Here is a 25,195-nt window from a genome sequence, read left to right on the forward strand (position 1 = left end):
CACGGGAGAGCACAGTCAGGCATCTGGACCCCAGAGAGACAGAGTTTAAGACTTAGTCCCATGGAGGGACAAGCAAAGACCTCATAAAGTATGAATTTTAAAACTAGGGTGCTCACTTCTTTTGGGGATAATGAAAGCTGGGTTCAGTGGCCACTGAACGACTGTAACATCTCCTCCCAGGTATCACCTCCATGGACCACTTTATTGAAGGTAAATAATCCCTGTTTTGCTCTACAACAGAATCTTGGGTCTTGTCTCTGCTTTTAAAATGTGTGCCTGGTAGCTCCTTTGGCCACAGCCTTGCTCATTGCCTGTGACCTCCTGGAGACTGTGACCTCCACCAGGACAGGTTCCCTGGGCAGCTTGCTCACCACCCATTCCGATCCAGCTCGCACACAACCCAGCAGTGTGCCTGGCACAGAGGTCCTCAGCAAACCTCCAGAACTGAATGGATGAACCAGTGGAGATAACAGGAGCGGACAGTAACTAACTGCTCTCTAGCGGTTTTTAGAGCTTGACATTTTGTTCCAAATTGCTGAATACTCTTCAAAATGCAAGCATTTACATGAAAAACCACAAATCACCCTGTTTTCATTTTTTAATGGAAAAGCATAATAGGGTCTCCCCACCTCTGTGCCTTTGAGGGTCCTTCTTACAACCCTGAGGACACACCTGAGGTTGAAGGCAGATGGCCCTCCCTCCCTCCAGAGGGACACAGCCCGAGGGCTGATATTCCCGCTCAGAGCTGATGTCCCTGGAGCAGCGCCTGCTACCATAGTTCTCACCGACAGTCAGGAAACCACCACCAGAGACCCAGAGGTGTGCTCTCAGGAACTAAAGGGAGAAGGTAGATACATCTGCCAGGGCAGAGAGGGATCTTCCTAAGACAGAACGCAGGTAGGCTCTGCCCAGGAGTGGTCTAGGTGATCACTACCACCTACCATGGCTGGTCACCTAGGAAATGAACCCCCAGAAAGGATGGAGCCTGAAAGGGGCTGACAGTGTTGAAACCCACAAATACTAGTAAGACACAAATCTCAATGATCTGCCTGCCCATTCTTGAGAGCCCCTCATTGTTAGAGGTGTTCAAGAGGTCAATTTCTCCTCTAACCAAATGAGGGGGGAAAATAGTTTTGTCCCCTCTTCCTGGGGCCAGGATCCTGAGAGGTAACAAATGATCAGAAGGAGGAGACAGGCCCAAGATGACACCCCACTTACAGACAGTGGTGGAGAAACACGTACAATGGTAAGATCCCTGAGTGTAGAACAGAACGAACGGGGTCTCGAGAGATGATATAGAGAGGCAATGTGACCCAGGGGTGCATGCTGCCCCAGGTTAAATCCCTGATCGAAGATCTGCCCTTCAGTTGCTATGGGACATCAGGCAAATCACTTAACCTCTGCAGTCCTCAGTTTCCTCACCCACTGCACATGGAGATGACAATATTACCTTCCTCACAGGCTGCTGCGAGAATTGGAAAATAGGCAAGTGTGTGTAATTATTACTATTGCCATGGAAGGCAGCCCTAGGGCTTTGCTCTACAGTGATTCATGCTCTCACTTCTGGAAGTCCAGAAGGAAGCACTCTAAGAGAAGCCATGGCATTTAAGTTTCACAGGCAGCTTTCATGCATTGGAGCTAGACCCGGTTAGTCTGTGACCACTGTTCCCCCATCCAGAAGGGGGCCCAGCTTTCTCATCCAGCCGGCAACATTTCCTCCAAGTACATTATATTCACTTTCCTATTCCCCTTTGCTTATTCCTTGTCCTGTTATTCGTCTCTCTCTCTGTGTGTCTTCTCAGTATTTGGCTACCAGGAATCCATGGAATAATCCAACCCATCCCATTCTCCTGTCCCAAACACCTGGCCAAAGACACTGCCTCTGTTTTGGGCCCCAGAAGCCCAGCCTGAGAAATATAACGTCTGGATGGCTCCCTGTCCAGGCCGCCTCTAACAAGGGGGTTAGCAGATGGATTCCTCTCTGTGGCCGATTATTTTCCATGGCCCTTGGCCATGTGACCTTGGACCATGATCTTGTCAGTTCTCATAAACTAACCAGGAGTGGGCTGAGTCACACACAGAGAGGAAACCTCTGGGGGAAATGGCAGGGGCTGTGGGAGGAAGGAGAGCAGGCTGGGATCCTAAAGGCCATGGGAGCCTCACCCCTGTTCTCCCCGCCTTGGAGTGGCTTTGGCATCACATGAAAGAAAGGAGGAGAGGTAGCCGAAACCGGTTTGGCTCAGTGGATAGAGCGTCGGCCTGGGGACTGAAGGGTCCCAGGTTCGATTCCGGTCAAGGGCATGTACCTGGGTTGCGGGCACATCCCCAGTAGGGGGTGTGCAGGAGGCAGCTGATCGATGTTTCTCTCTTATCGATGTTTCTAACTCTCTATCCCTCCCCCTTCCTCTCTGTAAAAAATCAATAAAATATATTTAAAAAAAACAAAAAGAAAGGAGGAGAGGTAGTGAGCGTCCTTAGGAGGACGGCTGGGCTACAGGCGGGCTAATCTTTTGAATAAAATCTGGGGACTCAGCCCAAGGGGCTAACTGTCCCCAAGACCTCCAACTTGGAAAAACTGCCTTCCTTGGTCACTCACTGGAATCCCTGGTTATTGAAACCCAAGTCCCTGTTCTCAGGAGCCCCAATACATCATCATAAGTTACATTAGAGAAAAGCTGACACAGAGCACACTGCCCACACCCACTGCTGGCTCGGGCGTCCTGTGGGAGGTCAGGTGTAGAATATTGAGGAGAACGCTGGGCGATGCCCTTGATACAGTGTTGACAGGGAAGGTGTTCTGGGGATGTGAAGGGAAATGTTTACATTCTGGCAAACACACACTGAAAATGAGGTGCCGAGGAAATCTTCTTATGCTCCAATACTCTAAAATGGGGTGTTACCTAAACAACCCCCAAGCTTCTCGGCCTAATTTTCTTTCACTCTAAATAATCTTTGGAATTCAAAGTTGTATGTCTCCGTGGCTTTGGGTCGCAAGTTACCTTGAGTTCTCCAAGGATGCATTTTTAAAAGGGAGGTTATTCCTGAGTAAAATACTCAACCATAAACCAATCCCTTAACTGTGTATATGCTTTAATTACTTTCTGGGCACTCACTTGACTAAATCCTTGGGAGCAGCGTGCATGTAAGTGGGTCTATGAGCATAGCACATACATTCATGCATACACACAAACATGGGCGAAGCATGCTATTTTCAGAGTCTGAACTCTATCTTTCAACAAAGTTTAGCTGCTTTCCTTTTGCAAATGCATTTCATTTTATCTGGAAACTTTTTGACGTTAGAAATAGAACAACTGTAGTTTCTCATTATGTTTGCTGCCAGAACCCATGCTTGGTTGCTCAACTAAAGACCTTATATTGCTAATTACTACCACATGCCCGTATCCCAAGCGCAAGAGAACTTATTGATTCTGACAGCCCATTCTCTCAACACTGAATTCCAAATGAAAACTCAAATTTTGGCCAAACATAACATTTCATCAATCTTGTTCTACTGACTGGAAAAACAACATCAAACAAAGGGTGCTAATGGCCCTCTATTACCGTGCCTTTCCCACGCTTATATTTTCTGATGAAAGATCTAAGTGACCAAAGGGCTTCTTTAAACTACTTAGTAATTAGCTTTTGAACCAGGAAACAATGCGCAAAGTGCACAGTCCCCGTGCTGATGACAGAACCTGCTCTCTGTCCGCAGGGTCGGCGACACTGGAGACCCAGCGAGAACATTAAAAGCAAAGTGCGCATTTTCATAAAGGGGATAGGAAAAAAGAGAGGGGGCGGGCATAAGCAGGCTAGCAGCGGTGATAAAAGATTACCGAGATGGAGGCAGAACAAAAGCCGCAGGAGCCTGTGATCTGAAGTCATCACCGCGAGGGGGTTGGAGTGGAAATGCCAAGGCAGAAAGCACCCGGATCAGACCAGGCCGGGGGTGAGCGCTGGTCTGAGGGCCTGAGCCGGTCACTGGCCATCAAAAGCTGTCAGCCACCAGGCCCACCCACACTGGGGTTGGGAAACTAATTGGGGGTGAAGGGGATTTTATCTGGAGCGGGAGTCAAGACATATTTTCAACCTGGACTTCAGGGCAATTGACTTTACTGCCTCCTTCGGGGGCAGTGATAGCACAGGCTGGCTGGGACAGCGGGTGGGAGGCCAACATGGCCCTGCCATCGGGAGGCCGTCTGCTTTATGGCGACCTGCCCACACTTTAAGGCAGACCCAAGAGAGAGGCTGTTTTCCTCTTGGCATGGAGCACATGACCGATGGAATCTCCAGATGTATTTGGCCTTTTGGATGCAACCAGTGGCCCAGAAATCAGAGCAGCTTGGTTCTAATTTCATTCGGGCTGTTAGAGAAATAGGAGAGCAGGGCTCCATCAGAGGGGAGGTGGAGGCACGGGCTGGCTCCACGAGAAGGTGCCAACTGGCTCCCTCTCAGCCACCGTCCTTTGTTCCTTTGAAAGGAAACTGGTGTCCTGTGGGTAGACCAAGAAAGTGAGCCCTGTTTTTCCCGCCTCCTCATCTTCTGAAGGGAGGTCTGGACACCCGAGCGTGGGGTGTGCTGGAACCACCTCAGAGAGGAGGTCCACGCATCTAACGGGACCGCCAGACGAGGAGGAGGTGGTGAGGATGGAGGGGACACCATGGTGCTGGTTTGATTTTCTCTTAAAACACAGAATCGGCTATTTAAGAGTTTACCTGAAAATGAATGAAAGAAGCCTAGTTCCAGTGCAGGAACTTTTGTAATAGGGAAGGGACATGAGTGATGGAAATATTCCGCATCTAGGTCAGGTGGGAGTGACTGGCTGGGCACACAGGTGCAAATGTCCTGAGCTGAATGATAAAGATGTGTGTGTACCTCTTACTCCATGGAAGTTAAAACAAAAAAAACAAAAAACCTCAGAAACAAAGCTGTGCCCAAGAAAAGTCCTTTTTAAAAAAGGGACAGAGGGTTGCTGCCTGCCCGGCCTCCCTCCAGCAGTGTCCGGAGAGATGGCGGCTGGCAGAGCACAGCGAGCTGAGGTCGGCCATGTACTCGGAAGGAAATCTCTGGTGGATCACGGACCCACATATAAATAACATGATGAGCACAAGTTGAAAGAGAGCCCATGGAGAAAGCATTTGTGTATGGAAAGCCAAACAAGACACTTCGGCCTTAGCATGTGGTGTCCTAACATATCAGAAACATATTATTTCTTGCCCACAAGGAATTGCAAGTAATGAGTCCCTGTGAGGATAAGCTCTGTGCCTCCTGGCTAAAGAGAACAGGTTCCCCAGTGGCCACGCCTTATAGTAGGCAAGGTGACCTTGACCTTGCCTCCCTGAGAATTCCTTGCTGGAGTAAGATCTCACATTACTGAAAAAGCCTCCCTCTTGCAGCTCTGCCACCGACATGCCATCCAGACTGAGGAAGACCCAAAAACTTCGGGGCCACGTAAGCCACGGCCACGGCCACACCGGCAAGCACAGGAAGCACCCCAGGGGCAGCGGTAATGCTGGTGGCTTGCATCATCACAGGATCAACTTCGACAAATATCACCCAGGTTACTTTGGGAAAGTTGGTATGAGGCATTACCACTTAAAGAGGAACCAGAGCTTCTGCCCAACTCTCAACCTTGATAAACTGTGGACCCTGGTCAGTGAGCAGACACGGGTAAATGCTGCCAAAAGCAAGACTGGAGCTGCCCCTATCACTGATGTGGTGCAATCGGGCGACTACAACGTTCTGGGGAAGGGAAAGCTCCCAAAGCAGCCTGTCATTGTGAAGGCCAAGGTCTTCAGCAGAAGAGCTGAGGAGAAGATGAAGGGTGTTGGTGGGGCCTGTGTCCTGGTAGCTTGAAGCTACATGGAGGGAAGTTCATTAAAATGTCCAAGTACTTTTGTCTTCTGGTCTGAGTGTATGTCCTTTGGCATCTGTATTTCCCTACCTGTAATTCCAAAACCTCCCTAACAGGTTCTAGGAGTTAGGGTATCAAGGCCTGGGGTCCTCTGCAAACTTCCCTGAGGAAGAAAGAGGCCTTTGGACCGATACCTGGCTTGAACTTTTCATTTATAAAGTGAGAATGATACCTGTTGGTAACGTTTGTGTAGATAAGTATTAAATAGTTGAAAGGTCAAAAAAAAAAAAAAGATCTCACGTTACTGCTGCACAGGTACCCCATAAAATGGCATCATCTTAGTGTGGGGGACCCGAGTGTAACCACCAAGCCAGTTGGTGTGAGGAATGAATGAGCATGATTTACTTGTTAGGGACCAGAACAGAAAATACGGGCCCAGTGATAGCTGGACCCCTTCCAGGATAAACCCACGTCTCTTGGAAAGATGCGTGGGGGGAAAGCGGTGAATGAGAACAGGGCTGGGCGGCTGGTCCCAGGGTGTCAACCTGGGTAACATCACACCCCACCCAGAGCATGGCCCTTTCCTCACAGAGATGCCCGGGTGGGCAGGAGAGGGCAGGACTCAGGTGCCACCACCACAGGGACTCCTAGAAGCCACTCAACCACATCTTTTCTGGTGCAACCGACTTACTTTCTGCCTCCATGTTTGTTAAAAGTCCCGCCGAATTTATTCCGATTCAGGATGAGAGCAGCAATTTCGGGCACGTAGCGGGCAAACATTGCCTACATGCATGAAACAAAGAAACAAGAGCCAAAAAAACAATGGCATGCAGAGAGGACACCGCAGCGGAGGCAGCAGACCTCTGGATACTTACTTTCTTCCACTAACCGCACTATAGGAGCCCCCGTATTTCTTGCGGTTTCCTATTAACTCTATGATTTCAGGGACGTAGCTGGCAAACATGGCCTGAGGAGAAGATAGGAGACAGAAGAGAGACTAAAAAGACAGGCCAAAGAAAGGGGTGACCTTTTCAGAAGGGGGGGATGCTCAGATCTGAAAACACAAAAGGATTAGAACTGCGAAGGTATACACTAATACGTCGGATTATAAAAAAGGCACAAAAAGGGTAAGCTCAGCCTAGACAACTAAAAAAAAATTACAGTTGCTACTGATATTGCCCAAAAGGCAAATACAAAGAGGAAAATTCAAAGGAGACGGGAATAAATAAGTTGACATCTAGCACTTCTTCCTGAAGAAAAATAAGTAAGGGGGATGCATGCTGGGGAAATTACACACTTACACAGGCGCACACACACACGTGCACGCACACGTGCACACACGGACACACATGCACACTCAGATTACTGCAGGGAAAGACCTTTCTAGTTAAAAACCAAAGGAGAACCAATGCCTATGAATGATTAAAGATAATAAACACCAAAGGAAGATTAAAATAATACAAACTTTTGTATTTAAAAAAATCACTAAAAAGTACACAAGGTAAATTGAGAAAATCACATGGGAGGAAAGGATAGCGAGGAGAAACACAAATCTGCCATGTTTTGTCCAACAAACAATGCGCCTGTGGCTGGATAAACTGGACCTCACAGACCCTGTGGAAACACTTGTGTTGACGTAGACACACACACACGTACATTTACATACATTTTTAATGTATATGTCTTATGCATACAAAACAGAGAGATGTGTATGCATAGTGTAAATGTGTGTGTGGTGTACATATGTGAAAGCTGTGTGTGAAGTAGGATTTTAATCATTTACCTCACACACAGCAAAAATTTAATCTTAGCCCGGCCAGTGTGGCTCAGTAGTTGAGAGTCGACCTATGAACCAGGAGGTCATGGTTTGATTCCCAGTCAGGGCACATGCCCGGGTTTCAGGCTCAATCCCCAGTGGGAGGCAACCAATCAATGATTCTCTCTCATCATTAATGTTTCTTCTATCTCTCTCTCCCTCTCCCTTCCTCTCTAAAATAAATAAAAATATTTTTTAAAAAAATCAAAAGGTACAGTGAGCTGCTTTGAGAGACAAAATGCAGCCACTGCCACTGTGTTGCCAAACGTCCCTTGAAAACGACAGCATAACCTACCATTATGATTTGCATAGAGCAGAAAAGCAAACAGTGAAACTTTCCGACTTACAATGGGAAGAAAAAACATCCCAGGTGCCACACTTGGTGACATCCACCTGGACAAAACCAGTGGGCCTCCATCTCTGACATGGGGACCCCACTCTTTAGGGCAGGCCCCAGCCACAGTGTTTGTTGGAAGTTTGGGGAGGACCGTCAAGGGGCGGAGAACTCTTGAAACCGCAAATTGTCTATGGAGTCAGTTACCAGGGTCAGGGGACAGCAACTGTCCTTGCAGAATGTCAGATACTGAGTTACATTACTAAGGGACAGACACTCACTTAATAAGTGAGCAGCACTTTCTTAAGACAATTAGGTTTGCTCCTGGCTAAATGGCTGGCCCTGACAAGGGAAACATGCCTGGGTCTCTGGAAAACAAGTTAATACACCAAAGAAATATGCAGAAAAGTCACCCTCACACTCGAACCGACTTAGCCTAATTGTAAAACTAAGGCAATTGCTTGCTTCTAGTGCAGAAATGCACTATCAAAATACAAAGCTTTCAGGAATGGATAATTAAAGATATTAATGACCATAAAAATCAGCATCATAACAAAGAGCTTTTACCAGTCCCCCGAGGATGAAGAAGACCATGAAGAGGCGCCCGAGCGTGGTTTTCGCATAAACATCCCCGTAGCCAACAGTGGACATGGTGACCATGAGCAAGTAGACACATTCCCAGTACGTAAGCGCCTGGTTGTTTTGGAAATTTTCCCATGGGTCCCCTGAATTCTCCACCTAGAGAAGGGGACAGGGGAGAAAAGGGGAATATTATGCGAGAGATATGTATCCTATATAATAAAAGTCTAATATGCTAAGTGTCCGGTCATCTGTTCAACCAATCAAAGCGTAATATGCTAATAATATGCTAAGGCCGCTCAACCGCTTGCTATGGTGTGCACTGACCACTAGGAGGCAGACAGTTGACCGGTTGACCAGTCGCTATGACATGCACTGATCACCAGGGGGTAGACGCTCCAACTGGTAGGTTAGCTTGCTGCTGGGGTCCAGCCAATTGGCCTGAGCAAGACAGGTTGGACATGCCCTGGAGCCCTCCCATGGTTCCTCCCCGGCTGGCCAACCTCCCACATTCCTTCCCAGCCCCAATTGTGCACTGGTGGGGTCCCTCGGCCTGGCCTGCACCCTCTCGCAATCCAGGCTGAGGGATCCCCCCCAGGCCCCCAAGTGCACGAATTTTGTGCACCGGGCCTCTAGTATATATATAATAAGCCAGGAGCACAAAGGTTCCAGCAGGATGTTTTGGAGGGGTGGCCCCTCAACCCCAATGTTAGCTGCCTGGGCTGGGTTCTGTGAGGGATGGCCGAGCAGGCAGCAGAGAGTGGTAGGAGCACAATCGTGCCTCCCAGTGGATGGGAGCTAGGAGGGAGAGGCCCCGTCCGTTTTCCCTTCACATTGTTGAAGATCTGACGCCAGCTGCATGTTAGGGCCTTGCTCTGGCCTCGCTTTATGGCATTCCCATCAAGGAAGGGGCCAGAGAGCCCTGCCCTGACCTTTCTCAGCAAGTTCCTGCTCAGTCTCCCAGCGCCCCATTCACAGGCTCCCAAAGAAAGTCTAGGGCCTCCCGCAGAGGGTTCTTCCTTTCATCATCCTGCCACGGGCCTGGCTCCTCCAGATCTCACACCCAAACCCCCAGCAGCATCTCCTGGGGTCTGGCTCGGCTCCCTGCTTTGCAGATCCTCAGCAATGGCTCCACTCTGCGAACCGCAGGCGGTTCCTGGGAGCACGAAAGGGGGCCCATGAGAACAGTTTGGTTTTGCATGACTCCTTAGGCCCAGGGTAGAAAACATTTTCTGTAAAAGGCCAGAGTGTAAATAAATGCTCTTAGATTTGCGGGCCATGCAGTGTCTGATCTCTGTAGGGACAACTCAGCTCTGTATTGGTGGGTGAAATTGGCCAGTGGTAACACTGAAACTGAGGGAACGGGTCAGGTTTGGAGACCTGTGGCCCAGGCTACAGTGTGCCCCTCTCTGCTTTAAATGTCACAAACACTTTCAGTCCTCTCATCATATCTGATCTGCCAACAAAGCCATGAGGCAGGCAGGAAAGGTACTGTAGATACTCTCAGGAGAGAGGGACAGACAGCGGCTGGTTCTCCCTGACCAGTGCCTGCGATCCCTCAGTGTGGCCTGTGCGAGGGCACCCCAGGCCCACAGGCCCCAGACCTCCACCTCTGCCTCTCCAGAAAGCTCCCAGAACCTGCCTGGTCCACCAGCTCACACATCACCCATCCTCAGAGCACACATCACATCAGCGTGCCCTTTCTATGGAAGGTCCTGGTGCTCCTCGCAGCAGGAAGGTGAGGTCACTGGCTATTGAAAATGACTAACCCATCCCTATCTGTGATGCAGGCACTTGGCAGAATTAGGGTGATCATCAAAGGGTGATTTCAGCCAAGAATCCCATCAGCATAAAAAAGTATGTGGGGAACCTTCAGATCTAGTGACTGAATGAGAGCCTGGCTTCCCTTGGGCTGTGCTCCATGGGGTGAAAATCACGTAAGTCCCTATGGTAGGCAGCTAAATGCCAGCTTCCACCCCTGAGGCAGAGAGTGGCTCCGCCAGGGAGGGGCACCCCTACTCAAAGCTTCAGAGTCAGATAAGGTTCTCTCAGGGGTAACAGTTTGTGTTTGTCTCAAACAGGCTCCCTACAATCGCTGTGTTCCCTACAAGCAGGAAAAGTCTGCCCTGCTTGAGAACAGCTTCACTTCTAATACAAGGTGAGAACAGCTTCACTTCTAATACAAGGCTTTTAAAGAATTGCTCATCTATAAGAATTAACATTTTTTGAGATACAGAATAACTTGACAAGTCATCCAGCAAGAGAATCAAAGGTGGCTTTTTGTAAGGGGGAAGTGAGGGATCTGAATGTGTTGTTTACAAAGATGTGGGGCAAACTTCCAACCTTGTCCCCCAAGACATTTTCAGGCGTTTGCCGAGGGAGCATTGCCATCTTGTGGCTCATTGCAGGTATTGCAGACAGAGTGAAAATGTACCGAAGTCCCAGGCCACAACTTGTGAGCTGGAAAATGCAGGATACTAGTGCAAACTTTACTCACCACTGGAACCAGTTTGGGATAAAGGGTTAGAAACCCAGACAATGGTGCAGTTGCTTCTTCTTTTCTTACGCTGGACAGCTGGGCTTAAGTTTCTCCACAGTGAGAAACAATGCAGGTGATAAAAAGACTTCAGAGGCTTGTTCCAGGAAAGCCAGAGCTAAGGCATTTTCGAGGCTACTTACCAAATGGATGAACCCGGCTGCGGTGAGCCACGTGCTGATAAAGATGGAGAGCAGATTCACCAGCTTGATGGAATTACTGTGTGGAGACAACAAGCAAAACCCCGGGTTACAACACAAGTTCCTGCTGGGGCTGCCTCTTCAGCGGACAGGAAGCTCACCTCTGGCTCCCAGCGCTTCTCTCACTCCCAAGGGAATGCCCCGAAGGTGGCATAAGTGGGCCAGGCCAGAGCCTGTAAGAAGGTCACATCAGGGCTACTGAAAGGTGTCCCTAAATTAACCCTCCAGTTGTGCTCAAGGCTTTTTTTAATTATTGTTAACTTTTATTTTGAAAGTCTTTCAATCAAAAGGAATAATCGAAGAACAGTATAACGAACCTTGTATGCCCTTCACCCTGATTGACTAATTAACATTTTGTCACCTGATTTGCTTTTCTTCTTTCTTTCTTCCTTAACTATCTATCTATCTATCTATCTATCTATCTGTTATTTTATTTTTTTACTGAACCACTTGCAAGTAGACTGTAGACATCATGATTCAACCCCCTAAGTACTTCAGCATTCAACAGCCAAGACGGACATTGTGCAGCACAATCCCAATATAACAGCCGTGCCTCAGAGAGTTAACAGGAAGTCGTAAGGTCCTGGAATACGCACTCCCTGTTTAAGTTTCCCCATGTATTGATGTTTGCATTTTTTTCACCCTGATCCAGGAACTAACCAAGGTTCATGCGTTGTGTTTGGTTAGTATGTTGCTTTAATCCAAAGGTCAGGAAAGTTTCTATAAAGGGTCAGGCAGTAAATATCTTGGGTGTTGCAGGTCATAGAGTCTCCGTTATAACTCCTCAAAGCTGCACTGTAGGATTAGAGCAGCCTGAGACACATGGAAAGGAATGGATGTGCATGGGTGCCAATAAAACTTTATTTACAAAGCTGGCATGGGCTATATAATTTGCTAATTCCTGCTTTATCCTCCTCTCACCTATAATCTACTTCCTTTTTTGTTTGTTTTTACTGACATTTAATTTCTGTGCACCAGCTCAGCTATCTTATAGAATGCCCCATATTGTGGATTCGTCTGATTGGTTCTCCATGATTAGATTCTGTTTTAGTTCTTGGTAGAGTATCTGCCTCCGATGGCATCACATCAGGAAATCCCAACTCAGTCACACAGGTGTAGTCACTTGGTTACCATGGGAACATCAGATCTCCCCAGGAAAGGTGCCCTTTGTAATTCATCCGCAATCTATGACCTGAGACTCTGAGACCATAAGAATATCCTGCTCCCCAACAACCTTATATCTAACTAAAGGCCCAGGGCACGAAATTCATACACTGATAGGGTCCCTAGAGGCTGCTGGCAGCCGGCCAGTGCCTCCCTCCCTTCCCCAGGCCGGCCCTGCCCCCTGATCGAACTCCCAGACAAACTCCTGGTTGAGGGGACAGTTTGCATACTACACTTTTATTATATAGGACTAGAGGCCCGGTGCATGAAATTCGTGCATGGGGGGGGGGGGTGTCTCTCAGCCCAGCCTGCACCCTCTCCAATCTGGGACCCCTTGAGGGATGTCCGAACACCCATTTAGGCCCAATCCCACAGGGCGGTCCGACATCCCTCTCACAATCCAGGACTGCTGGCTCCCAACTGCTTACCTGCCTCTGCCTGATTGCCCCTAACCGCTTCTGCCTGCCAGCCTGATCACCCCCTAACAACTCCCCTGCCAGCCTGATCAACACCTAACTGCTCCCTAGATGGCCCAATTGCCCCTAACTGCCCTCCCCTGCCGGCCTGGTCGCCCTTAACTATCCTCCCCTGCAGGCCTGGTCGACCCCAACTGCCCTCCCCTGCTGGCCCTGCCACCCCTAACTGCCTTCCCCTGTGGGCCTGGCCACCCCTAAATGCCTTCCCTTGCCAGCCTGGTCACCCATAACTGCCCTCCCCTGCAGGCCTGGTCCCCCCCAACTGCCCTCCCCTGCAGGCCTGGGTCCCCCCAAACTGTCCTCCCCTGTAGGCCTGGTCCCCCCCCAAATGCCCACCCCTGCAGACCTGGTCTCCCTCAACTGCTCTCCCCTCCTGGCCCAGTCACCCCTAACTGTCCTCCCTGCTGGCCTGATCACCCACAACTGCCCTCCCCTGGAGACCTGGGTCCCCTCAACTGCCCTCCCCTGCAGGCCTGGTTCCCCCCAACTGCCCTCCCCTGCAGACCTGGTTCCCCCCAACTGCCCTCCCCTGCTGACCTGGTCTCCCCCAACTGCCCTCCTCTGCTGGCCTGGTCACCCCTAACTGCCCTCCCTGCTTGCCTGATCACCTACAACTGCCCTCCCCTGCAGGCCTGGTTCCCCCCCTGCAATTGCCCTCCCTTGCAGGCCTGGGTCCCCCCCAACTGCCCACCCCAGCAGACCTGGTCCCCCCCAACTGCCCTCCCGTGCAGACCTGGTCTCCCCCAACTGCCCTCCCCTCCTGGCCCAGTCACCCCTAACTGCCCTCCCTGCTGGCCTGATCACCCACAACTGCCCTCCCCTGGAGGCCTGGGTCCCCCCAACTGTCCTCCACTGTAGGCCTGGTCCCCCCACAACTGCCCTCCCCTGCTGACCTGTTCTCCCCCAACTGCCCTGCTCTGCTGGCCCGGTCACCCTTAACTGCCCTCCCTGCTTGCCTGATCACCTACAACTGCCCTCCCCTACAGGCCTGGTTCTCCCCTGCAATTGCCCTTCCCTGCAGGCCTGGTCCCCCGCAACTGCCCTCCCCTGCTGACCTGGTCTCCCCCAACTGCCCTCCTCTGCTGGCCCGGTCACCCCTAACTGCCCTCCCTGCTTGCCTGATCACCTACAACTGCCCTCCCCTGCAGGCCTGTGTCCCCCCCAACTGCCCACCCCAGCAGGCCTGGTCCCCCCAACTGCCCTCCCCTGCAGACCTGGTCTCCCCCAACTGCCCTCCCCTGCAGACCTGGTCTCCCCCAACTGCCCTCCTCTGCCGGCCTGATCACCCACAACTGCCCTCCCCTGGAGGCCTGGGTCCCCCACAACTGCCCTCCCCTGCTGACCTGTTTTCCCCCAACTGCCCTCCTCTGCTGGCCCGGTCACCCTTAACTGCCCTCCCTGCTTGCCTGGTCACCTACAACTGCCCTCCCCTACAGGCCTAGTTCCCCCCTGCAACTGCCCTCCCCTGCAGGCCTGGTTCCCCCCAACTGCCCTCCCCTGCAGACCTGGTTCCCCCCAACTGCCCTCCCCTGCTGACCTGGTCTCCCCCAACTGCCCTCCTCTGCTGGCCTGGTCACCCCTAACTGCCCTCCCTGCTTGCCTGATCACCTACAACTGCCCTCCCCTGCAGGCCTGGTTCCCCCCCTGCATTGCCCTCCCCTGCAGGCCTGGGTCCCCCCCAACTGCCCACCCCAGTAGGCCTGGTCCCCCCCAACTGCCCTCCCGTGCAGACCTGGTCTCCCCCAACTGCCCTCCCCTCCTGGCCCAGTCACCCCTAACTGCCCTCCCTGCTGGCCTGATCACCCACAACTGCCCTCCCCTGGAGGCCTGGGTCCCCCCAACTGTCCTCCACTGTAGGCCTGGTCCCCCCACAACTGCCCTCCCCTGCTGACCTGTTCTCCCCCAACTGCCCTCCTCTGCTGGCCCGGTCACCCTTAACTGCCCTCCCTGCTTGCCTGATCACCTACAACTGCCCTCCCCTACAGGCCTGGTTCTCCCCTGCAATTGCCCTTCCCTGCAGGCCTGGTCCCCCGCAACTGCCCTCCCCTGCTGACCTGGTCTCCCCCAACTGCCCTCCTCTGCTGGCCCGGTCACCCCTAACTGCCCTCCCTGCTTGCCTGATCACCTACAACTGCCCTCCCCTGCTAGCCTGGGTCCCCCCCAACTGCCCACCCCAGCAGGCCTGGTCCCCCCAACTGCCCTCCCCTGCAGACCTGGTCTCCCCCAACTGCCCTCCTCTGCCGGCCTGATCACCCACAACTGCCCTCCCCTGGAGGCCTGGGTCCCCCACAACTGCCCTCCCCTGCTGACCTGTTTTCCCCCAACTGCCCTCCTCTGCTGGCCTGGTCACCCTTAACTGCCCTCCCTGCTTGCCTGGTCACCTACAACTGCCCTCTCCTGCAGGCCTGGTCCCCCCCAACGGCCCTCCCTTGCTGGCCTGGTCTCCCCCAACTGCCCTCCTCTGCCGGCCTGGTCGCCCCCAACTGCCCTCCCCTGCAGGCCTGGCCCCTCCCCAACTGCCCTCTCCTGCAGGCCTGGGTCCCCCCCAACGCCCTCCCCTGCAGGCCTGGCCCCTCCCCTACTGCCCTCTCCTGCAGGCCTGGGTCCCCCCCAACGCCCACTCCAGCAGACCTGGTCCCCTCCAACTGCCCTCCCGTGCAGACCTGGTCTCCCCCAACTGCCCTCCCCTCCTGGCCCAGTCACCCGTAACTGCCCTCCCTGCTGGCCTGATCACCTACAACTGCCCTCCCCTGGAGGCCTGGGTCCCCCCAACTGTCCTCCACTATAGGCCTGGTCCCCCCACAACTGCCCTCCCCTGCTGACCTGTTCTCCCCCAACTGCCCTCCTCTGCTGGCCCGGTCACCCTTAACTGCCCTCCCTGCTTGCCTGATCACCTACAACTGCCCTCCCCTACAGGCCTGGTTCTCCCCTGCTATTGCCCTTCCCTGCAGGCCTGGTCCCCCTCAACTGCCCTCCCCTGCAGGCCTGAGTCTCCCCCAACTGCCCTTCCTTGCTGGCCTGGTCACCCCTAACTGCCCACAACTGCCCTCCCCTGCAGGCCATCTTGTAGCAGCCATCTTGTGTCCACATGGGGGCAGCCATCTTTGACCACATGGGGGCGGCCATCTTGTGTCTTGGAGTGATGGTCAATTTGCATATTACTCTTTTATTTGATAGGATAATGTCAGCACTCATCCATGTTCCCTGAGTGGGTCAACTGGAACTCACTACATTTTAAGCTCCCTGAGTGGAGCCTTGTCTGTCTGTGTCCCAGGAGCAGTGAGTCCCTGGCACACAGTAGGGCTTCTATGAATATGTACTGAGTGAAGTGGTCTCTTTCTCTGCCATCTCTATCCCACTAAGTGTAAGGGTCACCATGTCCACTCCCACTGGAAGAGCTCCTTGAATGCCAGCGGTCACTTCCTGCTCACAGGCTCCCTGCTGAGTGAAATGCTGCGCCCCACCTCTGTCCTCCCATCTCCAGCACCGTCTGAGGCTCTAGGCCAGGGGTGGGCAAACTTTTTGACTCGAGGGCCACAATGGGTTCTTAAACTGGACCGGAGGGCCGGAACAAAAGCATGGATGGAGTGTTTGTGTGAACTAATGTAAATTCAAAGTAAAGGAGCGGAGGGGAGAGCAAGAGAACCGGATAGAACAGCCGGATCTGGCCTGCGGGCCGTAGTTTGCCCACGGCTTCTCTAGGCTCTTCTTCCACACTATGCCTTCCTGCTCACAATGCCTGTGTTTATTACTTGGTAGGAACATCCTTCCCCTCTACTCAAGTCTTTTCTTCAAAACCTGGTTCAATCCACCTCCCTCTGCACACAAAGTGGCTCCTCCTCTTGGCTCTTACCACTTAAAGGCCACTTGGTCATTGAACCCACTGGCTTAGACATCTTTTGCAATGTGGTTGTGGATGGCTATTTGACTCTGATACCTAACAGCATCTTGTAGGAAAAAACTCTATTTTTATCTCTTTCAGTCCCCCCTACCAGTCCAACACCACCCCCGAGGTGGTTCACCCATCATTCTTGATTGATCTCTGCCTCTTCCCTACTCTCTCTCTCTCTCAAGGGGAAACCAACGTTTAAATTCTAAGTGTTTAAGATCATAGTAATAGTAATGGCAAACACTTTTTTATTATGCACCCCACCATTCTAAGTGTTTCACATGTATTAACTCATCTAATCCTCATAATGACTCTACGAGGTCATCCAGAGGTCAAGAAACTGACCCAGGTTCACACAGCAAGCAACAGAGTTGGAATCTGGACCCAGGCTGTGTGGCTGCAGGGCCTGCCCTCTTGGCCACAACACTACAGAGCACCAGTCACCTTAGAAAGCCTCCCAGATTGCTAACAAAACTATGCTTCGCACAGGAGATGCAAAAAGGTCAGAAAGTCCTGCCCCACAGGTGAGTTTGTCTCAACATATTGATTAACCTCTACACCTGTCACAGAAAAGGAGGGAGAGGAAAATTCTGGTGACCACATTTCTCCTGGGGCCCCACGTGGAGGAATGTTGATGGGGCTGTGGCCCATGGGGTCGCCAGGGTTACAGGAGGAGCCCGCCTGGAGGTCAGTGCCAGGATGGGCATGATGCCAGTGTCCAACTTTCCTTTTCCCTCAATCTCTTTCCTTTTACATAATTGAGCAGAGGATCATGGTCTTAATTTTCTAGAGTTGGTTCTGACAGTTCAGGAAAAGAATGAGCAGATATTTTCACTTTTGTGGGCAAGACTGATCTTTTGAAGTATGTACAACAACTTCCTTATGGTTCAAAACCAGGCTAGAGAAACAACAGAGCCCACTCTATTTTTCTTGGTCATTTCTAGCGTGCCGGATTACAATAATGGCCTACAATAATGGCCAACTTTTATTGAGACATTATTATGTGCTAGGCACTGTGTTGAGTTCTTCATTTTCTTCAGAGTTTTCCATCTATACAGGGTTTCCCTTTGATGCAGGTGCTATCACTGCTCCCACTACCCAGGTAAGGAAACTGAGGCTTGTTGAGTAAGCAGCTTCCTGAGGAAACATGGTAGTAAGTGGTCTGGTCAGTATTCAAACCCAGGACTGCCTGACCCAGAGCCTGCTGACCTAAGCAACTTGGAGGGGCAGTGCAGAGAGTCCCCGTGTACCTCTTTCCTTGATGCTTTGCTTACCCCACATCTCTTCCTCTAGGGAAGTCCTGTGGATGGGCTGGGTGTCAATCAAAGGCCCCCACTTGAGTGGCCTGAGCCAGGCTGACCAATGGAGGAACTCTCAGCTCTAAGAGCGATGAGGTAGAGACTATTAGAAGCAGTTTTCAGAAGCTAAGCGGGAAATAATCTTTCTCTTGAGACGTGGGTATGCTCTAGTGGGCCACCTGCCCTGGCAAAAGCCTGCCTTGGAATGAAATACGAAAGACATGGAGATAGAGACAGAACCCTGACAAGAGCAACTGAACCCCTGAATAGGACATGCCCAGTTCCCTCTTGGACCCACAGTCAGCCAAGGTTAGTGCGAGGTGGACTCTGTCACTTGCAGCTAAAAGCCATGTGCCTACAACAGAAGGGTTGATATCCAAAATGCTCTTGGAAAACCCAAAATTGATCAGGTCTATAAATCAGGTCTGTCCATCTGTGGAAAGAGGGTGGATCCTCTACCACCCACTAGTGTGCTAACCAGTTAATTCCGTGGCCCTGGAAGTTCTGCTATGAGTCTAGCACAGATCTGCCAAATCTTGGCCTTCATTCCTTTTTCCAGACACTAACTACCACGGGTCACACGTCACCTCTAAGTAGCTGCTGTAGCTGTGAAGGAAGACCCCCAACTGGCCCTCACAATGTGTAAAATCTCCCTTCTAAGCCTCTCCCTAGAACTGGCAGATACTGCAGCTCCTGCCTTTTGTGCCCCAGAGCAGCCGGCCAGCTTCCTCACTGGCCTTGAAGAGGCTTCTCACTCTGGAAGAACTGCCACCCCACCCAGATATCTGCAGAGTGGAAAAAAGGCAAACAGAATGCATCCACCCAGCGAGCCACAGCAGGGGAGGCAACCCTGACAACCAGTGTGCTGAGCACACTGTACCGAAGTCACACCTCAGCCTGTCCCCAGTCCACTTCTCAATGGGAAGCCAAACCAGATAGAACCCTCCCGCCTCTGCCTGGTGAGCCCTGTAGGGTGCACTCCAGTGGTGGAGAGTGAGAAACCTGTGAACAGGTAGCCAGTGGCAAAGGGAGAGATCTCAGGGAAGCAGGTATAGTGCATTTTCTCAGAGGATAACTAAGCACCAAGTTGATGCACGTACAGACTCCCAGACCCTGAGGGCTGGAACAAAACAATGTCCCACCAACAACCGTGTAGAGCCTCTTGAGATATTAAAACTCTTGGAGTCTCTGAGCCTCTTGGTGCTTTAGAAAAAAACCCACAACAACCTAAATACAGTGATAATCAATCTTTAAATGATTAGTCACTGCAATATTAATAGTGCTTCAGGGGGCTCTTGTTGTGCATAGAACATTTCATCATTGTTGCTGAGAGAGTCCGTATTCAGCACTGAAATCTGATTCCTTTTAGTATCAGCATCATTACAGATCCCCGGTCTCAGGGATTTGTTTTCCAAATTAAACTCCACAACCAGGCAATCATCTAGAAGCTCTGTGTGAAAGACGCAAGGTTAACTCGTGGCGACGTTCTCCATCCTCTGAAACGGAACCTCACCAGATTGCACAGGGCTCCTTGGAAAGGGACAGGAGGCGGGGTAGCAGAGATGGGGCTGTGTGCCCTGCATGGCCAAGGAGGCCACTGGAGGTAGTCACAGACTTCATGGCCAAGCCCAGGGCTCTGAACCAAACATAGAGTTCCCAATGGTTAGAACAGCTGGCACTATTCAGATCCCAGCCCACTTCCATGCCTTGGGGGAGGATTGCGATCTTATTATGAGAACCTGACTCATCTGAGGAAAATCGGTCTCTGGGTTTTCCACGATCATTTCTGGGTCTCTCCAGTTCTCAGGAGCAATTAGAGAAATTCACACCGGGGGATGCAGCAAATCATCAAGGACAGGCACGAGACCTTTCTGTTCTTGTGATCAGTGTATCTGGTCCTCTTTGCCTTCAGTGTACGTAACAAGATGTGTTTTGGTTAACATTGAAAATGCCATCCAATATCGATAAAAAAGGTGCAGATTTGTCCCTGTTCTGCCCGTCCACTATCTTCCTCTCTATTTCTGGCTGAGGGTGCCAATGCCCTTATTTTGTCTTATTGTAACCTTTGCTGGACAGATGTAAGATACGACCCCTGAAAGTCCACTGGACAGCACCACTCAGGTGAATGTTCTGAACATGGAATAATGCAAAATCAAGTCTGTCCTTCTACCCCTTCAGCATCTCCAGCTCCCTCCTCTGCTCCGCCTGGCTCACACAGCCTAAAGCCATTCGCTAACACTCTTGCCTGGACAATTGCTCCCAGACTGGTCTCATCCTCTGTGGTCTTAGATGCTTCAAACCCTCTCCTTATACAGTTGGTGCAATAGTGGATCTTCCTAAAACATAACTCTGATCACATTCTTCTCCTGCTGAAGACCATTCAACCACTCTCTCTGCCCTCTGAGTCAAATCCATGACATGTGCAATTTGGCCTCTACCTGCACAACTCTTAGACACCCTATAGGATACTCTTTTTTAAGGACTTAACTTTGGCGCTATTTCTGAGGTTATATATGTAGTACAGTGCTTTCAGTTCTCAAAATATCCCCCTGATGTGTTTTGAGGTAAAAGATGGTACATGTATATCATGGAATGCTATGTGCAAAAGAAAAGCGATATGGTAGAATATTAGTAATGTTACCGCAACCATCGGTGGTGTTGGAAAATTTTACTTTGTCCTTTATGCTTTTCTATATTGTTGAGATATTTACAATAAGCATATATTACTTAGAGAAAACAGGCAGTTTTCCTTTTAAAAGTTGCTAGGTGAGCCCTGGTCAGGTAGTTCAGTTGGTTAGAGCATCATCCTGATATTCCAAGGTTGTGGGTTTGATCCCCAGTCAGGGCACATACAAGAAACCAATGAATGCCTAAATAAGTAGAACAATAAATATCTATCTCTCTCTCTATCTCTCTCTCTATCTCTCTCTCTCTCTCTCTCTCTCTCCCTTCCCCTCCCTCCCCTCCCTCCCTCTCAAAAAAAAATTAATTGCTAGCCAATCCATGGTGTATGTGTGTGTGTGTGTTCTATCCTTTTTAAAAAATATATTTTTTTTATTGATTTCAGAGAGGGCGAGGGAGAGAGAGAGATAGAAACATCAATGATGAGAGAGAACCACCATTCAGCTGCCTCCTAGAGGTCCCCTACTGGGGATGGAGCCTACCCGGGCATGTGCCCTTGACCAGAATCGAACCTGGGACCTTTCAGTCCACAGGCAGACGCTCCATCCACTGAGCCAAACCAGCTAGGGCAAGTGTGTTCTATCCTTAGACAGTTCCTTACATGCAGTAGACTAGGTTCCCTTGCCAGCCCCCCATCTACATACTGTCCCACGGGAAGTTCCTGAAACGGGCTGGGCTGCACTTTTCTCATCTGTCAATACCTTTATCACAGGGTTGTGGAGCTTTTGATGAGTGCATGCATATTAAATAATGTGCTGTGTTTCAAATGTAAGGGGCTGTTTTTTAGCACTAAAGTGTCGCTGTTCTCCCATGCTTCCTTCCATCTCTCCCTTTCCTCGCCCCAGGCTGAGCTCTGAGCACTGCTCCTGGCTGTGGGGAGAGTGGCAGGAGAGCCCATGAGAGGACTTGACCACCCAGAACAAAGGCCTTTTTACACTGAGTACATGACCAAGGCCTTGAAATCCTGACTTCCATTTACAAGACTAGGCCCTCGGCTGATCACAGCCATCTGCCAGTAATGCCTGCCTAGACTGGACCCACCCAGCTGACCAGAGAATCATCAGAAATCTTTAAAAAGTGATCGTTATTTTGAGCGACTGCGTTTTAAGGTCACTCATCACTGGGCGACAAGTAACAGATATGAGACATCTGGTTTTTTTTAATAAATAATTTTCCCCATCAAGTCCACCGCATGAGTGATAAATTTACTTAGGATACTTACATAGTTTTGTTTTGATTTTAAATAGAACCTTTGAAATTACATTGTATAAATGTTTGTTGTTGGTGTACAGGATGCAATTGACTTGGGGACTTTGAACCTTGCTACATCTGTTAAGTCTAACAATTTGTCTGGATTTTCTCTTGGGTTTCCTCTGGAGAAAAATCATTATTTGCAATGTGATCCGTGTGTTAATGGTCAATATCTACTGCACTAAGTGAAGTGCGGGCGGCAGCCCCAACCAGAGCTGCTTACTGAGTTCTCACCGCAGAGTCAGTGCCCTCTCGCCGGTCCGGATGGCAACACGGAAACTCCCCGTGGCCCTCAATAGGCCAATAGGCCCGTTCAGTTCCGGGACATGTTGAGTTCCCCCATGGGCTGGCAGTTTGGGGAAAGGGGGAAGGGCCCTGATGCTGTCATATTACTGATCGCTTTTTTCATCTGTTCTTTGTCTGCCATCCTGTTCACTCTGCTACCCTCTTAATCCTCTCTCTCTTTCTCTCTCTCTCTCTCTCTCTCTCTGCCCCACACCCACATTAATTCTCTGCCCTGTTTCTTCCAGTTCTGGGCCAAGCAAGGCACCCGAAGAACAGAAAATGAAACTGTAATTTCAAATCCTCACTTCAAATCACACTTGAGAAGTCCCCATTCCTACCTAATGCCACAGACTGGCAGGGATTTACCAGCAGAGAAAGCCAGACGAAATCCCCCTAAAGATACTGTGGGCCTCCACCCTGTTGGAAGGTCCCCATGAAAGCAGCAGAGTGTAGAGGTTTCACTAGAAAATGCCCACAGCCCTACATAAACTAAGGTGTCCCTTCTGTGTGAGATCTGCACTTGGGGTGCACGGAAGCAAGGAGCCAGGTCAGCCGGGCACCCGGAGAACAGGCCCAGAGGGCCATTCTAAGTCCCCAGAGTTCTAACGATCACACGAAGTTTTAGCCTGCGCCTGGTGATCTGGCCCTGGCTGCCCCCCTAATCTCTGCTTTCATTGTCTCCACCACAGAACCCCAGTCTCGCGAGCAGAAATCCCTCCAAGTCACCCCAAGGGCCATGTTCTCCCACCTGCAAGCTTTCTGCAGCTTCCTGGCTGGAAGCCAGCCCCTCCCTCCCTCTCACCCCTCCCTTTCACTGCCCCCTCTCCAGTGGTCCCAGAATGGCACCTGGCTTTCTGCAAGGCTTACCTAGATAGGCCTTTGCCTTGAAAAGACACTTGCCTGCCCCACACTCATGCTCAGCCCAGCTTAACTACCCTGAGCACCCACCACACCGCCAGCGGCCAGGCAAGTTCTCCCTCCCCACTGAGCTCTCTGACCCAAGACACCAACCTCACCCTACCTGCTATAGGCACAGATCGCGCTCGATTCAGGCTTGAAGTGACTCTGTCACCTGCCTGTGACCAAAGCAACAGGAACTGGGACAATCCAAGCTGTGGGGTTGTGATGTCAAGCACCCCTGACACTAAGGGTTTCATTCAGTGGGAAGTGAGGGTGCAGTTCTGAGAAACATGCTTTGGGTTCAGGGTGGCCGACCCCCCAGCAGCCTGCTACCTCATAACCCCGGCCTGGGGCCGCTCTTTCCTGATCTACAGTCACCTCTCTCCCCAGCCGCTGTCTCACTCTCTCCCTGGGCACCGGGAGAATGGACCGCCCACACTGGAGGGTTATCAGCTGACTGTTCACCAGAGATGCCAACCCCGTGGCCTACAGCCAAAGGAAAGGACTCTGCTCTAGGGATGGGAAATTGGGGGCCGGGGTCTCTAGGCAGGAGATATTTTATTTAGATGGCTCATCAGTCCTCCACATCCAGAAAAGGAGTCGCTAATACAAGGATGGTGAGGACACAACTCTCCCCATGGTGTCCCTTGGGGTAATGACACCATCTCAAAATGCTGGTGTCAGAGGGTTAAAACTGCCAAACGATGAGGTAGTTGTGAGACAAGGAGAGGAAACACTGGGCCATGTTAGAGAGTGTGAATGGCTCCACCTAACACTGTCCTCTCTAGGAAAACAGCTCTCTCCACATACAGCCCCTGTGATCAGCACCGATTCCCCCTAAAAGGCAGTCCAGTGGAGCAAGCCTGGTGTAGGTGCACAGGGGGGACTGCTGGAGATGTTCATAATTTTAATTTCAAGAGTCATTAGTGTCCATTGCATAGAAGAGCCAGAAGAAGGTGGAAATCAGGGTTATTGTTCCTCCGAGGAGTTATGACGATTGGCAATATTCACCCTAAGTCAGTAATATTCCATCCTCTTCACTAGAGAGCGGAGTGTGGGGTATGAAGTGTAGGATGGTGGGACGCACTATAGGAGACTTCTAAGGCATTAGATTAGATGCTCACTCTAGCTTGGCTGAGAGAAAGTGGATTGACCTCGCATTCCCACAGATGAATATGGAGGGAGGGGAAATCAGTGTGGACTTAAACCAAAGTAAACAAAACACACCAAGACCCCAAAAGAAAGCCAGTAGCCTGGCACATTTCTTGGATGTGACAGACTGGGGAAGTTGAGACCCAGAAAACGGTGCCAAATCCAAGGCCCCCAATGCAGGTGTGTTCATTACACATCGCAGAGGGGCCCTGTGTCTAATCGTTCATCAAACACGTTAAGAGGAAATGGAACATTGGCAGTGAGCTTCTTAAAGCGTAATTTCCTCTAAGAGAAATTTATGGCCTGCACTTACTCTCCATTAGAGTATGTCTAACTTCTTTTATTCGTTTATTCATCAAGACAGCCCTGGGTTCAGGCCAGCCCTGGGAACGAGCAGGTCATCGGGAAAGGGACCTCGGGGGATTTTTCCTCCTGGTCCAGTGGAGTTTTCCAGATCATAACAGGAGCAGCCGTGGTGCATTTACAGGAGGTGTTCAGGTATTCTCCAAAAGGCAATTCACAGCGCCAGCCCCAGGGGCTACGCTGGCTATAAAATGAACATCTGAAATGTACTTGGAAATGAAATGATTTTCTGTTTGCCATATGAGGTTTGTGATTGCCTCTCCAAAAGCATTGCTTCTATTGCTTTTACGGCCAGGTTCAATTTCTTATGTAGTGATGTAATAAAGGGGTGATTTAGAGCTGGGAGTGAGGACTTCCGAATCAATGAGCAGATGCATCTCTCACCTGCTGCACCCCTCTCCCCGTGACGCTGGGCTCAT

General features: G+C 50.8%; 2 protein-coding genes across 12 annotated transcripts in view; one reads left to right on the top strand and one right to left on the bottom strand.

Moving 5' to 3' along the window:
- KCNMA1 (potassium calcium-activated channel subfamily M alpha 1) overlaps nt 1–25,195 on the bottom strand; it is a 719,040-nt gene that overhangs the window by 213,217 nt on the left and 480,628 nt on the right. For all 11 annotated transcript variants that reach the window (XM_080687587.1, XM_080687584.1, XM_080687583.1 and 8 more), the window contains exons 7-9: nt 11,260–11,335; nt 8,569–8,739; nt 6,727–6,818 (exon numbers count right to left, since the gene is read on the bottom strand). In XM_080687587.1, the coding sequence (XP_080543713.1) occupies nt 6,727–6,818; nt 8,569–8,739; nt 11,260–11,335 (339 nt within the window). The remainder of the gene's footprint in view (nt 1–6,726; nt 6,819–8,568; nt 8,740–11,259; nt 11,336–25,195) is intronic.
- On the top strand, nt 5,407–5,853 carry LOC308257686 (large ribosomal subunit protein uL15-like; the record flags this gene model as incomplete). The annotated part of the gene is made up of 1 exon (XM_080687817.1): nt 5,407–5,853. One exon carries the CDS (start codon nt 5,407–5,409, stop codon nt 5,851–5,853), a length of 447 nt encoding a protein of 148 aa, XP_080543943.1.

The sequence above is a fragment of the Plecotus auritus genome (assembly GCF_963455305.1).
Source record: "Plecotus auritus genome assembly, chromosome: 9".
NCBI lineage: Eukaryota > Metazoa > Chordata > Mammalia > Chiroptera > Vespertilionidae > Plecotus > Plecotus auritus.